General features: G+C 28.4%; 1 protein-coding gene across 1 annotated transcript in view; it reads right to left on the reverse strand.

The window, feature by feature from the left end:
• Nucleotides 1-6,812: 6,812 nt before the first annotated feature.
• LOC107447491 (protein hu-li tai shao) overlaps nt 6,813-16,426 on the reverse strand; it is a 76,746-nt gene continuing 67,132 nt past the window's right edge. The window contains exons 15-19 of the mRNA XM_071185064.1: nt 14,847-14,906; nt 14,540-14,605; nt 10,595-10,674; nt 10,126-10,287; nt 6,813-6,951 (exon numbers count right to left, since the gene is read on the reverse strand). Of these exons, the coding sequence (XP_071041165.1) occupies nt 10,129-10,287; nt 10,595-10,674; nt 14,540-14,605; nt 14,847-14,906 (365 nt within the window). The 3' untranslated portion in view covers nt 6,813-6,951; nt 10,126-10,128. The remainder of the gene's footprint in view (nt 6,952-10,125; nt 10,288-10,594; nt 10,675-14,539; nt 14,606-14,846; nt 14,907-16,426) is intronic.

Consider the following 16,426-nt stretch of genomic DNA (forward strand, 5'->3'; position numbering starts at 1 on the left):
TACCTAATCAGAAATTTTGGAATTATTAATATCACTACAATAAACTGTTTAAGTGTTACATCTTGCTAGAAAATGAACTAAAGTATCCCGACCTCAAAGGAAGATAGCATATTTGAGAAACGGCTATTATTCTTCATTATGACCAGACATACTCCATTGGTTGCACTAGCAGTCAAGTTTAGGGGGAAAGAATTTTCCAGTTGCGGTGCCTTTATATACTAGATTATGTGGCCAGGCATACTACTATCATAGCTATGATTTCCTAAAGCCCAATTTAGTCTCTTTTTTAGCACTAAGAAACCCAGAAATCTCTACTTTATGTAAGAACTAAATATCTAAATATAAATTATTTTGATTAACATAACTAAAATGGGCGATATTAAAAACATGATATTTATGACATTAATAATTTATAAAAACTAATTTAGTAACTTGGCATGCAAGAATATCAAAGACAAAAAAAAACGACATTTATAAATAAATTTGTTTATTCATAGTTTTCTGGCTATTTTCAACTGAACAGCATGAGTAGCAAATAATTATGAAACTACCAGAAAAATCATGTTGCTAGCAACAACATTACATAACAACACTCACAGAGTAAAACAATATAATTCTGAACCATATGTTAAAAATAAACAATTTATAAAACAAAGATGAAAAATACAAATACTTTGTCTATGTTACATTAGTCAACAAACGTCATGATGCCGCTTTTTATGATGGTTAAAAATTTAACAACATTAAAAGTAAAAAAGAACAAACAGTCCATAAATACAGATATATAAGCGAGTTAGACGATAAGCAAGATGCAAAAGCTACTTATTTCAAGTTTATTGTTTAGTTCAGAAATTAATTACAAGTTAGGAACTGAAATACAAAATTGCAGTGGACATTCAAAACTGTTTATAGAAGGTCAATTAAAAAAAGAAAGACAATTTTATGCAGGAATAAACAAAAACTGGATGTCTGACATAGATAAGCATATACTTGAAGTGACATGTAAGCAAGAATTCGAATTCAGAGCAACGAAAAAAAATAGTCAAGTTATTATTATTTGGCCTATACTATTCAGCCTCAACATATTGTAAACTTTGTCTTCAACAATTATTAAAAACTTTTTTATTTTATTGATTAATATTTATAATGTAGAAAGCAATTTTTACAATAATGATGGCTAAAAGTGTTTTTCTGAGAAAAAGATATAATGAATATTTTTATTGAAAAACAAATGGAGGACAGGGTTAGCATTTTGTCTCAAAGAAACTGGGCAAAATGGAAAACTAAAAAGAGCGTATACAAATGCTTAGAATTATTATAAGAAAAGTTAAAATTTAAACAAATTACATTTAATTTAGTACCAGATACTTAAATTATTTGCATCTGTTTTAAACAAAATAAACTATTTTTATACAGAATTTTAAAAATCTATAAATCACATTATTTGATAGTCCGTTTGAGCATTTATGTTTAAGAGTTCGATTAAAAAATTAGTATGCTGTTTGTGATTGTGAATTCAATGTACATTTTTTAGTTTATGTATAGGTTTAGTATGTAGTTTGTTAATTTAGTGGCATTAATAAAATTAGATTACGTTATTTTACAAGTTCTCTGCAAAATTATGAAATTACTTTTTACTATACTTATTTTCATAAAATATTGTATAATTAGAATTCCTTAAGAAATAATTACATTTTTTTATTCTGATTGTTGCTTTCCTAGTTTTCACTTATTTAAAAATTATATATTAAATAGCTTAATTAATGTGATTATTTAAACTAGATTGCAATTATTTATGGTATTACACCAAACATACAATAACCAATAAAAAAACAATTATTGTGTGTTGTATTATATTGTTTTGTAAAGTGTTGGCATGTTTAGTGTTAAAAAAATTGTTTTAATATTTGATATTTCTTTGTAAAAAGGAGATTTGATTTTCTCCACCAGGTTTCAATGACTTTTTCCGTTGTCTTTTTAAACTGCGGTAAAAACTTGTTATTCCTGATTGAAAATATATATTTAAGAATATTAAAATCGAGGAAGTATGATCTGATAATAGTGTAAAAATAGTTTTACTCTCTAATACTAATATTCATAATTACATGTCACACCAAGTAATCATGCGATAAAAACTAACAAACAAAATCTTCATTTATAACTGCAAAAGCACAAAATTATCTTTGCTTTTTCATTCTTCTTCATATAATTAGTACTAATCCTTTAAGAAGAGCCTGTAATCAAAGAGTAAATCCAAGTTGCATAAAAACAAGTAGTAAAGTTTACAGCTGAATGTCAAAAAAGGAAATGAACTGCCATATTTGAGAAAGCTGGCACCAAAAATAAATGTAAGAAAGTAGTACTCTTCGTAAAGGAAAAGTACTTTCACTAATTTCCCACTTGCAATTTGAAAAAATAATAGATATCTATATACATTGTCATACCAAGATAACTGCTCCTAATTATGATTCAAACATCAATACAAAACAAGTATATTTTTTTAAAATTCTGTAGACAAAAATCATGATAAATTGTAACTAAAACAAACTAAACTATATTTTAAAAAAACTAAACAATTTCCCGATTGATAAAACAGAAATTTTTGACCCTTCATAAATTTAGAGCTTTTCCTTAATACTAAAATAAAAAATAATTTGAGTAGTTTTAGCTGCCAAACTGAAAATTTCAACAAAATAAATGTTTATCCATTTCATATCTTTTCTTCGCTATTCTATTCAAATTGTTACCTTCACCCCTGAAAAATAACATTCTGTAAACTTATCTCGAACTAAACTCTATCTCGAAGGAAATAAACTAGTGTAAGATACATATAACTATTTATTACAACTTCTTGGATCAGGAAAAAATGCATTTTAAAAATTTTAATAAATATTTAAATAATTCAGTAAAATCTCCAAATGTTACAGAAGAAATTGACTATTTTTAACATAGAAATTTGAATATAACGTCCATTAAATTATTCATTTATAATGATTTTATAAATGCATTCATTAAAATTAATAAAATATTCATTCAAAAAATTATCCCCTTTTGCTCATTAAAATCCATGAATATATTTGTAATAATGAACAATGATAGTTATATAATTCAACACTAAAATTAATTTTTATTAAAAAAAAAACCTTTAACATCATAAATGGTAAAATGTTTAGCAAAATCTATACAGGTTTCGGTGGCCCAATGGTACACCTTCTATAGCAGATACACCTTCATCCTAGCCATTGTGGTACTGATACCAATAAAGGTTTTAATAGAAGTTTTACCATTTGAGATTTTAAATGTTTTTATTAAATAATTACAAAGAATTAATCTTGTAATTTTATTAACATTAATATCTTATGTTTTATTTATAAAATAAATTCAGTTTATACCTTAACCTATCTATCAACAAATGCATCATTAAAAAATTATCAGATTTGCAAGTGTTTCATAAAATGAAAAAGTATAAAAAGAAAATGTGTAAACTAAATAAATTTCATGCTAGCTACTTTAAAAACTCTCGCCAAGGAGAGTTTTGACCTAGCAGAACTCAAAATAACTTGTTACACATATAATGAAAGAAACAGCTTTTACATATAAAGCTGAAACAAAAACAAACACAATGAAAAATAATCTTTTGAAGGCTTTGATTTCAGCATAGATTAAAAGGCTATAAGCAGTTAAAACTAATTCTGGAAGTACTGCATTACTTACTCAATACCAGAATTATTCATTTTTGTACTTTTATGTTGTACTTTATAACAAATTTTTAAATTTATGATCTAACTGAAAGAAGGATTGAAGACCAAACTATGTATTTAAAAAAATTTAATTAACAATTTAATAATTATTTACTATACATCTGTATATATATATATTGGTCTAGAATATAAATACGTATGTGATAAGTGTATCTCAAGCTTTCTAATAGAGTGAATGTATTCATAACTAAAAAATATGATTTAACTAAAATAAAATGTTAATTTTTTTAAATAGCTGTTTAAATTTTAAGCATTTTTTTCATAGATACAAATGTGATGTTAATTATGTATGGCTAAACATGCGATGTAAATAATGTTATTTTTTTTTAATACTAAACATCATTTAGTTATCAAATATCAAAAGCAGAATATAGTTAAATTATGAATATTAAAATTATGAATTATTTCTACTGTATTTATATTCAACTTTTACAAAAAATGCACAAAGCGAGTTACAAATTTACAAACATTTACAAATAAAAAGAAACTGTTCAAAAAAATCTTAAAATCGCTAAAAATTAGTTTCTTAACATTTATGATTTCCAGCACCTAACATAAGTTCAGAAAATTAATAATACCTTTGATTCTTTACTTTAAGCACCTGAGAAAAACTTATTGTAGAGCAGATAAAAACTTATATTAAATTTCAATCTTGACATGAATAAATTTTTTTCCACAATTAAAAAAATCAAGTTTGGATAAAAAATTTGTTCAAGAAAAAGTGATTTATTCAATGATTATTCATTATTTACATTAATTTATCAATAGACAACAAAAAATATTCTTATCAATATGCTCAGATTTATTATATCACTGCATATCATGCAAAATTTTAAAAGCATTTTGGCATATTAATAAAGATAAATCAACAAAACTTTCAAAAAAAAGCACTAATTTCAAATAAAATTAATTGGCATGTAAAAATGAATAATCAATGATATGTCATTTAAAAACCGATATGCCTATTTAAAAAATATGAAATTACAAGCAATAAATGTTTGCTAAGTTCACACTTAAGAAAATTTTACTAATTTTACAAATGTTGAGAGTGCACAGCACAAAATCTACAGAAAGGTTTTTAAAATTTAAAGTTACTTTTGCTTTATAAATCAAATTTGACTTTAAAAGTCATGTATTTTCTTTATAAATCAAATTGACTTCAAAATGCACAAGTATTTATGCTTTCAATATTATTCTAAAAATACAAATACTAGTGCATTTTAAAGTCATGTGTTTCACTTTATAAATAAAATTGACTTCAAAATGCAATAGTTTCAATATTATTCCAAAAATATATTAATGAAATACTTCAAATTATGTACTTATATTTAAAAAATATTGAAAGGAAAATTATTTTACCAGCTAGATTCAAACAAAGCTTTATGTGACCAAGTCAGGTCCTAGTATTCAGAAAAAGGACCTAGTATCCAGACATTTTAAGGCTCAGATTTTTCTGACATTTGCATTTTTGAGGATTTTTCGGAATTTTTTTTTCTCTTTAAGGCATTTTTTAAGGTTTCTAGAGAAATTTTTCAAATTTTGGGGTATTTTTTACTTTTTAGTGTATTTTTCAATTATTGAGGGTATTTTTTTTTTTTTACTATTTTTAGGCATCAATATATACTTTTGTATTGTTACTTTAACATCTAACATTTATTTCAAATTTTAATGAGCACATAGCATGTATTGCTTTGTTTCATATATTTTGACATAAATAAAATTTTAAATAGGAAAACAGTTTTAATTTAACATTTTTAACTCTTTTTTTTTTTTTTTTTTTTNTTTTTTTTTTTTTTTTTTTTGTATTTTTTAGGATATTTTTTGCTTTTAATAGGCATATTTAAGTTCATTAAAGTGCTGTAGTGATTACGTTAAGCAGCTCTTAATGTTTGAAATATTTTGAAAAATATTGCTGCTAAAATAATGGAAACAATTTTTAAAAAATTATTACCTTAATGCAGTGTTGCACAATGCCTAATATAATGGCAGTGTTAGTCATGGAAAAGTACAAGTGAAAGTATCAAAATGAATGCATGCAAAATTTGAGCTTCTCATAAATTTTAAAAGTTTGGCAGTTTCAATTTTTAAAAAGCCTAACTAAAATTCGTCATCATTTTTGATTACGATAAATAACTATCCAATAGATGACTGCTTAATTGTAATTAATAGCAATGATTTAACTTTATTCATAATGATACATTTTAATGTAATTTAAATGTTTTTAAAAGCAGTGCCGGTAAAAATAATTTTTATGTCAATTGGCAATATGTGGTTTTCTAAATAGCACTGACTAGATTTAAAAAACAAGCGATAAAATAAAATTTTTAAAAAATTTAATAATCTCTCATTTCTACTTATTGAAGTCTCATAAAAGGACGAGGTCAAAAAATTATAAAGAATAAACAATCTTTTATCTTTAAAATGATTAAATAATACTCAGATATTTTAGCCTTTCAACAAATATAGTCCTTAATCTCAATAAAATGTTATGACATAAATTTCATATATATATATATATATATATATACTTGCTCTAAAAAGATAGTTAAAATTTTTAAAGCACCCAGATTACTGTAAATGACAATCAGTAACAAAAAAAATACATGAAGAGTGTAAAGGAATGAAATATGCATGAAATTACATAATTCTAGAGCTTTTCCCTTTACAAAATTAAAAAGAAATTACTTAACCGATGTAATCAATTCAATTTAAAACTTTCTAAAATAGTTTAATTTTACAATAAAACTAGAGTTATTGATTTCAGTTATTAACAATAAAATTTTTTTAACTTAAAATTATTAAGACCTCATCACTTGAAAAAAAATTGATTAAAACACACACACAAATTAAAAAGTAGACAGCAATTATTTGAAGTAATGACCAGCATCATAAGAAATTGAAGCCACCAAAGGTAATAGAATGGCATAACTCAAGAGAGAAAAATGTCAAATGCAAGAACTGCAATAATTTAAAAATGAAAAAAAATGTTCTGCAAAATGGTGGATTATGAGAAAGTTTATGCTAAAATGATGCTGCAACAAAGATAAAAATTAGCAACTGCAAACACAGATGTGAAACTTGTAGCTATCAAAAGCACTAGAGAAGCTTTACATGCAAACTGATGGAAATGATTCACAATCGATGAAGTAGTAATAATCATCTTTCTCACTGATGCCATCAAAAAATATATCTAGAAGAAGAAAAAAAAAGATTATTTCAAGCAGTTTGACATGAAGTTGAACTTGACACTAGTCCAGAGAACAACTTCAAAGTTTTAAATCAATGCCTACCAAGAGGTTAATTAGATAAAGACTATAACACACTTAGTGAATTATTATTCTTTAATAGCCAAGAAACAATTTTTGTTAAGTAAATAGGTTGAATGTTTGTTATTTCTGGCAAAAAAACTTATTCAGGTACTCGAAAAAAATTTGAAAATGCATAAATATTTTTTAATTTTATTAAAATAACTTTTCCTACAGTTACGTTGAAAAGAGATATTGATAAAATTGTATGAAATATATGATTATATATATATATAAACTGCAACATATGACTGGTACAATATGAGGATAGTTCAAAAAGTAACCTATGATTCATTGTAAGTAAAAACACTTGAATAAATACAATATTTTATTTGGATCTGAAAAATCTAAAAAAAATATCTTTGTTATAGTCATCAAATGTAAAATATTTTTTTTAATCACTGCCCTTAATATACATTTTTAGAATCTTTGNTATATGATTATATATATATACATGAACTGTAACATATGACTGGTACAATATGAGGATAGTTCAAAAAGTAGCTTATGATTCATTGTAAGTAAAAACACTTGAATAAATACAATATTTTATTTGGATCTGAAAAATCTCAAAAAAATATCTTTGTTATAGTCATCATATATAAAAAAAAATTTTAATCACTGCCTCTAATATACATTTTTAGAATCTTTGTTTAAAATTAATTTTAAAAAATAACATACAAAAACACCATTGAAATATGTATAATCGCTAATAAGAATGACTAGATAAAAAAATATTAAAACAAATTTGTTCAACTACTGAAACTTGGAGGTACTTCTAATAATTGCAAATGAATTTTTATTTCAATCCAAACAATCAACAAGTTTTGATGCTTTCAGTTCTACCTTCTATAGAAGCGATTAGCTAAGTTTTGATGTATTTTTATTTCTTCACTTAAATAATAAATTGTGATCAGTAAAGTATGTGCTTTTTTTAATTCCTTTATGACAAGAATTCTAAAACTCTGTTAACACATTTAACGGCAGAAGCTGCTGTAAGAGACGTTTCTAATAATGGCCTTTCAGTTTAACTCTATTCAATTTTTTTCCTATAAAACACACTGAAGTGGTAATTGGTTTGTTACTGCATCTTTTAAATAGTTTGACAAAATTAACAGCAAAATTTGGTAACATTTGATTCAATAACTTTTATATCATAAGGCTCAAAAGACAACACTTTATTTTAAAAGTTGCTTTATATTTATATAAAAAAAATATAACAAAATTATGCTGTATTGAAAAAAATTCAAAAGTAACAAGCGATTTCTAGCTAAAAATGATTTATTATGTAATACTGTCATGAAATGCCAATCGTTAAGCTATTAGACTACAGGCTCACCAATGCTTCTCAACTTGAATAAAGCAAGAAGATAGTGCAGGGCCCAAATATAAAGCAGTCATTTCATATCACCAATCATATAAAGAGAACATGTAGGAGAGTCTACAACATTTAATTTTATTTCATTTTATTACCTTCGCTGAACAGCCGATCCAATTTTTGAATTTACGATTACTAATGTTCAACTCCGTAGCCTTGTAATTTTGAACCCAATCCAGAAGACACAGGAATTCCTGGATCGAATATTGGGAGAAATTTGCCTGCATGGAGGACTTTTTGATATAACTAACCCGCATTTGCATTACATGGAGCGGAAGACCACGAGAACCTCCCATGGTTAGCCTGGCGGCAAAGGGGACTTTAACTCATGATCTGCCTACCACTGAGGATATTTTACGTCAGCACTGTGATTGGGCAAGTCGAATGCGGAATTCGTATCGACCAGCTACTGCCGGGATCGAACCCCGGTTCACCTCATTGGAAGGCAAATGCTCAATCCCCTGGACCATCACGGCTCTAGACCATCATGCCCTGTCAGAAGCCTGAAAGTTAAAATTGAATCTAAACCAGGTGAGTCAGGAACAAGCTGTAGTATAGAGAAGAGTGCATTCCAAAGATTTTCCCTCAAATGATGCAAAATCGTTTCAATGAGGAAGCCCTTGGAAATCCTAACAATATTCAATTTAACGGAATGGAATCCCATAACAAGGAATTTAAGATCCCTTCTTACCAAGGTAGTCAGCCTTCTCATTCTCCACAATGCTACAGAGGTATCCATTGAAATGAAAAACACTTTATTATGGAAATTCATGAACAAAGTCTTGCATCTCAGGACTCGGGAATATTATTCATACAGAGCTTATAGTTCAAAAATAGAGTCGAAAAGGATAACTGTTCTTTCAAAAGAACCACGTTGAATGTAAAGTTATTCGATTGTTATAAGAATTGACTGCATATTGCCATCAAAATGAGTCGAAATTTTCCAATAAAGGGAAGAAAATAAAATTGTTAACAAAAGATTCCAGTACCTTAGGAAAAGTCAGAAAGCAGGTCATCTCTATAGACATGTAACCAGAGAACACAACTGTTAACAGAAAATTAAATGCTTACAGTAGATTTGTTAATATTATACTCGTTTTAACAATTTGATTGCTTTGTCTTAAACTTCCAAGCATTGAACCCTTTTACGAAATTTTACTTAGCATGATATTTTCTTATAGAATCAGAAAACAAAATCTGGTTTATGACTGAAGGAAGCATCCAGCTTAAAAGTTGGAAAATGTCTTAACTGATACTCAGGGGTTAAGAAATTTAAAAATGTATTTTAAGTTTATTTTATGATACGAGTTATTGACTGTCTTGATACTCTTAAATATGAAAGAAACAATTCAATGCATAAAACACTTATGGTCTTCATAAACAAAGCAAGAAAACTATATTTTTTTATAAAAAAAGATACTTTTAAAAAGAAGCTAGTTGCCTCATTTCATTCAATTATATTTCCCTTGTCAGAATGTTGAGATTAAAAAGTTCTTGATTGTATCTCTAAAGAAAGAATAGTTTTAAGAAGTTTTAAAAATAATTCCTTAGTTGACATTTTTAAAAAGAAGTTTGAAAGTTAATTCCCTTGTTAAAATATTCAAAGGAGTATGAAAATATTAAAAATAAAAAATATGTCGCTAAAAAAACATGCAAAGATAAGCGAGTAGTGTTTTTCTACCTTTTACATATCTGTTGCACCCTTTTCTTTCTTTTCCTTGTCTTTCTTGTGTTTTTTCTTGGATTTCAAAAATGATGGAGTTTTTAATCCTCCTTTTTTCTTCTTTTCCTTTTCTTTTTCTTTCTTGGATGAACTTTCACTAAGATCTTTTGTTGGAGAACCCTAAAAAAATAAAATAGATGCTTCAAAAAAAAGTTTTTTGAAAACAAACAAAAAATTACACTATAACAAAAAAAAAAGAAGAAAAAATATCAAAACTTATTTTAAATAAATTAATATATTTTATAGCATGAAGAATAGGAAAACTCCCTAACTTATTGACTTCATCAAATTTATATAACATTAACCTGAGGCAAATCTTTTTAAACAAACCCTGATGAGTAAGATATAAATATTTAATTTACTAATCTTAACTTTAAAAGGAATTATTTACAAAGTGAAATATTATACTTTCAACAAAAATGCTTACTTCTTTACTACTCTGCGATGCTATGGACACATCTCCACTTTCCAATGACCTCATTTTCTGCCCATTTACAGCTTGTGCAGCTACAAAAAAATATATATAAGACATAATAATTACATTATACTTAGGAGTCTCTAAATTAAGATGGAAATATCTTAAAAATCATGCAATAAGGATCAGCATTTTCTTAAAATTAAGCAGATAAGTTGCAGATGGTCTAAAAAACACACAAGATGTGAAAAATAAATTTAATTTTAAAAAAAATGCACCGTTCATTTATTTTTTTGTCCTAATTACAATTTTTCAAATAGTATTACATTAAAATTTTAAAGTTATCTAGGACAGACAGAGTTAAGTTTTTAAAAGAATTCTTAGAATGAAAAAAAAGGTAAAGTTGCAAGGGGATAAAAAAAAAACACAAGGAAAAGTTTATCTGATAGAGATATTTTACAAATAAAATGAAAAGTGTGTGGATATTTGGCATTTATGCAGACAATTGTAAATTATTCAGTGTCTCACATCTTTGCACAATTCATAATAAACTGAAAACTTTAATTTTTCAAAAAGTGAGATATTGGATCTAGATTTATGATTTAAAGTATTTATAATTATTAATATAATTAATATTATGCATAATTAAGATACACTATACAAGATATTCTATGTATGAGTAATAAATGAACACATGTGTATATTAGGGCAGCCCTTATTTCTAAACTTTTTAAGTTTAGAAATAAGGGCTATTCTTATTATTCCCTCCTATTCTTATTTCAATCAACAAAAGAAAAAAAAAATTGCACGCAAGTTTAGGTCAATCAGACAATTTAAGGGGACACTCATAGATGACGAAATAATGCAAATTCGCGCAAAAGATTATTTTTCAGGAAGATGACTTCCTTCAATTATGTTACGTGATTGTGAATTAAAAAATTTGACAATCATGATTTGTATTACCCATAGTAACGTATATACTACGCTTAGGAATAAGCTAACACTATACTGTCATAATATACACATGCAAATAAAGGGGTAGGGAGCCAATAAAAGTACAGCGCTGCGATCGGCAATGCATACATAAGACAACGAGTGTCTAGCACAGTTCTTAGATCGGTTACTGCTGCTACAATGCCAGGTTATACAGATTTAAGTGAGTTTGAACGTGGTGTTATAGTCATCGCACGGGAGATGGGACATAGCATCTCCGAGATAGCAATGAAATTTGGATTTTCATGTACGACCATTTCACGAGTATACCGTGTGTATCGGAAATCCGGTAAAACATTAAATCTACGACACAGGGTTGCCACAGAAAAAAATTAACAAAATAGTTGCTTTTAGTAGCCTAAAGCATGAAAATAGGAGCCGAAAACTATGAAAATAGTTGCCTAAATAAGAACAAAAATTCATCAAAAATATGACTAAAATTTTGTTAATGACTTAATTGTCATATACCATGATCCATTTAGTCAAGTTGGTGGCAAATATGATAATTTAAATTTTTATATAAACGCTAATGTTCTAGCACTATTTTCCTTTTTATCAATAATTGATCTAGGAAATATATATATATATATATATATATATAGTGAAAAGTGATTAGTCAATTCAACATTCATGCATCATAATATCGTTTTAGATTTTATTTTTTTAAATCATGCAGACTTTTGTAGCCACTGAAATAGAACCATCGAGAAGGTGATCGAGAAACGAAATAGACTTACAATGGAATTTGTGCAGACTGAACGAATTAAAAAGTGAAAACTCAAATTTGCAATTCAAAATTTTCAATTTTTTCTTTTTTTTTTTAAGAAAAAAAAAAGCTCAGTGTGTTCAGAAACTATTGCGGGCTGCAGATTTTCAACCCAAGTCATGCTTAAAAAAAAAAAACGCTACAGCAACAAAGGGAGTACAGAAAAGTCTCCCAATAGTCTCCCAATAGTTCCTGAAAATAGTTGCTTTTTCAGCCTTTTCAGGCAAAAAAAGTAGCCATAGTCGCCTCATGCCAAAAATAGTTGCATTTTAGTCGCCTGTGGCAACCCTGACGACATCGCTGCAGTCAGAAAAAGATCATGCAAGAACGGGATCAATGACGATTGACAAGAATCATTAAGCGTGATAGACGTGCAACCCTTCCACAAATTGCAGCAGATTTTAATGCTGGACCATCAACAAGTGTCAGCGTGTGAACCATTCAACGAAACATCATTGATATGGGCTTTCGGAGACGAAGGCCCACACGTGTACGCTTGTTGACTTCATGACACAAAGCTTTACGCCTTGCCGTCAACACTGACACTGGACTGTTGATTGGAAAAAATGTTGCCTGGTCTGACGAGTCTCGTTTCCAGTTGTATCGAGCTGATGGACATGTACAGGTATGGAGACAACCTTATGAATTCATGGACCCTACATGTCAACAGGGGACTGTTCAAGCTGGTGGAGGTTTTGTGATGGTATGGGGTGTGTGCAGTTGGCGTGATATGGGACCCCTGATATGTCTAGATAAGAATCTGACAGGTGACGGGTACGTAAGAATCTTGTCTGATCATTTGCACCCATTCATGTCCATTGTGCATTCCGACGGACTTTGGCAATTTCAGCAGGACAATGCGACACCCCACACGTCCAGAATTGCTACAGAGTGGATCCAAGAGCACTCTTTTGAATTTGGACACTTCCGCTGGCCACCAAAATCCCCAGACATGAACATTATTGAACATATTTGGGATGTTCAGAAGATATCCTGACTCCCTCTGGTTTATAGACAGCCCTGCAGGATTCATGGTGTCAATTATCTCCAGCACAACTTCACACATTGATCGAATCCATGCCACGTCATGTTGCGGCACTTCTGCGTGCTCGCGGGGGCCCTACATGACATTAGGCAGGTATACCAGTTTTTTTGGATCTTCAGTGAAGAAGTAATGGGTCGTGGTACCCCAGTGGCTACAGAATCAGACGCCAGTCTGGAGGGACCAGAGTTCGACCCTCCCCTCCCCTAAGACCCACCGAGAACATGCGATATAAGTGCTCGTAAAAATCTTTGAAACCGAAAGTCCTGTGGTCAGTCGCTGAGCAGTACAATGGGCACAAGGATGTAGAGAACATATCCTTACCCATCACATCTATGTCTAAATTGAGGATGTGGCTTCATGAATGAGTGGTGCTGCCATCTATACATGAGATTCTGGTCCAAAATGTACTTTCACCCTAACGTTGCTCTCTTGTTAAACAAAAGGCAAGCCTTTCTGACTTAATTTGCAAGAAGCCAGTGGCTGGTGAACTTGGCTAATTCAAGTGTCATTAGATACAAAATAAACAACATAAAATTTGATTATTATTGAAGAATAACAAATAAACTTCTGTTAGTTAGATTTTAAGGAAATCGGATAGTTGAAATTTCGGTTGTTTCATATATCTTTTATGTACTTCGGTTGGGAGGAAGTGTGTTACTTTGTAGGTGCAAATAAAATATCTATCATAGAGCAAAGAGGAGATTCATAGAGCAAAGTGAGACTATATTCCATGCCTTTTTTTTTTTTTTTTTTTTCTTCAGCATTTTTTTTTTCTTCCTGACGAACAGTTTGGCACTTCTTCATTAGTTAGATGGATTTATATTTACTGAGCCACATAAATAACAATGAAGAGAAGGTCTAAAACTTCTTAGCTTAAAATTATTTAACCAGAAAATTAGGTTCCCTCTTAACATCTTAATTAAAAAATACTTTTTAAAACCAGAAATACTTTTTAAAAACAAAAATACACACAATATTTTAAGAAATTTGCAGCAGAAAAGATAACAAAATAAGTACAAAAAAAAGATGAGCATAAATTATATCAAACAAAAGTAGTTTACTCGAATATTCAGCCATAAACTTAAAACAGATCTGTACAAATATTAACAAAATATTTTAAAACCATGCATTAATTTGTGTGCATCATACTCACATTTTGTTTTAGGTTTTCGTTCTGAGAATGTGCGCCGGAAGAAATTTTGCTTCTTTTCAATAGGTTCTAAAAACACATGCAATATAATATAAAACATGCTCAATGTCATGCAAATGATAAAGACAAACTGGAATATTTTAACATTTTCAAAAGTTTTCTCATTTAATTTCTTAAATGTTATCAGTACTCACTGGTGTTCAATAAAAATAAAACCATGCATAAAAATATTGCAAACAAATGCATTTCGAATTGAAACAAAATGAAACATGCAAATAAAAATTCTGAATTTAAAATATTTAAAGCTTACCTTGCTCTGCAAGTTGGGACGATAAAGCTTTCTGAACAGCAATATTGTCTCGATCTTTGCCTGCAAGAATAATTATATATCATTGATTAATCTATTATTGATTACAACTAATTTTATGTTATTTCGTATTTAACACCTTCAGTCAGAAGCCATTTCATCCAAAACTTGATGCAGTTAAATTTTAGTTTCTCAACATCGATGAAATCGTTTGGGATCAAAGACCATCGCTATCCATGATCCAAAAGTCATGACTGTTTATAAAATATTAAAAAAAAAAAATAATAATAATTATCATTTGATTTTATTATAACCAACCCACTTATTCAGCCTTCACAAACAGTGAGAAAGACAGTGTCAGCACCCAAATATTGTGAATTTCAAGTCAAATAAAACGTATTTAATGGATTAATCAAATTATCAAATCAATTATCAAGTATCAAATTATTGAAGATAATAAAAATTTACATGTTTGAGGATATTACTGACTCATCCGGAAATTTTTCCTAAAATTTTATATCACTTAAGCACTTAGGAAATTCTGGTACTGCTTTAAAATCATAGAATTATTCATGTCTCCTAAACGCATTATTTATTTTCTAAAAAATGTCATTGAAAACTTGAAATTAGAGAAAAAATTTAATTATTCTAATTATTTAGCCAGTATGACAGACATTTAAGAGTGGTTGATTGTTTTCTTCCATTTCATTTTGAAATGCTCAACTTTGATGCACCTTTTCTCAAAAAAATTAATTATTTTCAAACACTACTTTTTTTGTTCCTTTTATTATTATGCAGTACATATTTTAACACAGTTTATTAAAAAAAATTAACTTTATATTTCACTTTTAAATTAATCTTTAAAAAAAATTAGGAAATCTTTCAAAATTCAATTTCAAAAACGAAATTTTAAAAATTTAAGTCGTAAAAAATTTTTTTTTATTACAACAAAAATAAAACCAAATAATACTACTTAACCAAAGAACAACATTCCTTTAACCAGAAGGCATAAGTTCCTTTTAACATAAAGCAAAGTTTTATTTCAAGACTATCTCTATAACACGGAACGAAATTTCCACTCACTACTTCTCTATTGGCAGCCAAATAATTAGGACTGGTGAGTAATGTCCTAGAAAATGTTGAATTTCAAATCAAACTAAATACATTCCTATTTCTCCTAGAGTTATGAGTTTTCAGCAGACAAATATTAAAATGGGGAGCAATAGTTTCAGACTTTGAGATTAATTTAATATACAAAGAGCATCACAGACTAATCTATGTCAATAGATGTATAGTTCGTTCACCAGGAGTTGGCACTTGGCTCCACCTCCTCGGACGCAGAGTTCATTTCAGAGCGGGGGAGTAAGAGGAAGAACATTTCTCCGCTTGAAATCAAGATAACCTCTAATGCACGCAAAGCCAGTGGCGTAACTACCACTATAAATAATAAATACCAATTCACTAGTATATAAGACATGTTAACTTGATTCTAGCATGAGGTACCTTTTGATAGATGAAGGTTGACATAGTCTAAGATTAAACTCCCCCCACAAGCCTCCACACGGATTTTTTATAGGTAGTCC

The sequence above is a fragment of the Parasteatoda tepidariorum genome, chromosome 9, assembly GCF_043381705.1.
Source record: "Parasteatoda tepidariorum isolate YZ-2023 chromosome 9, CAS_Ptep_4.0, whole genome shotgun sequence".
In the NCBI taxonomy this organism is placed as follows: domain Eukaryota; kingdom Metazoa; phylum Arthropoda; class Arachnida; order Araneae; family Theridiidae; genus Parasteatoda; species Parasteatoda tepidariorum.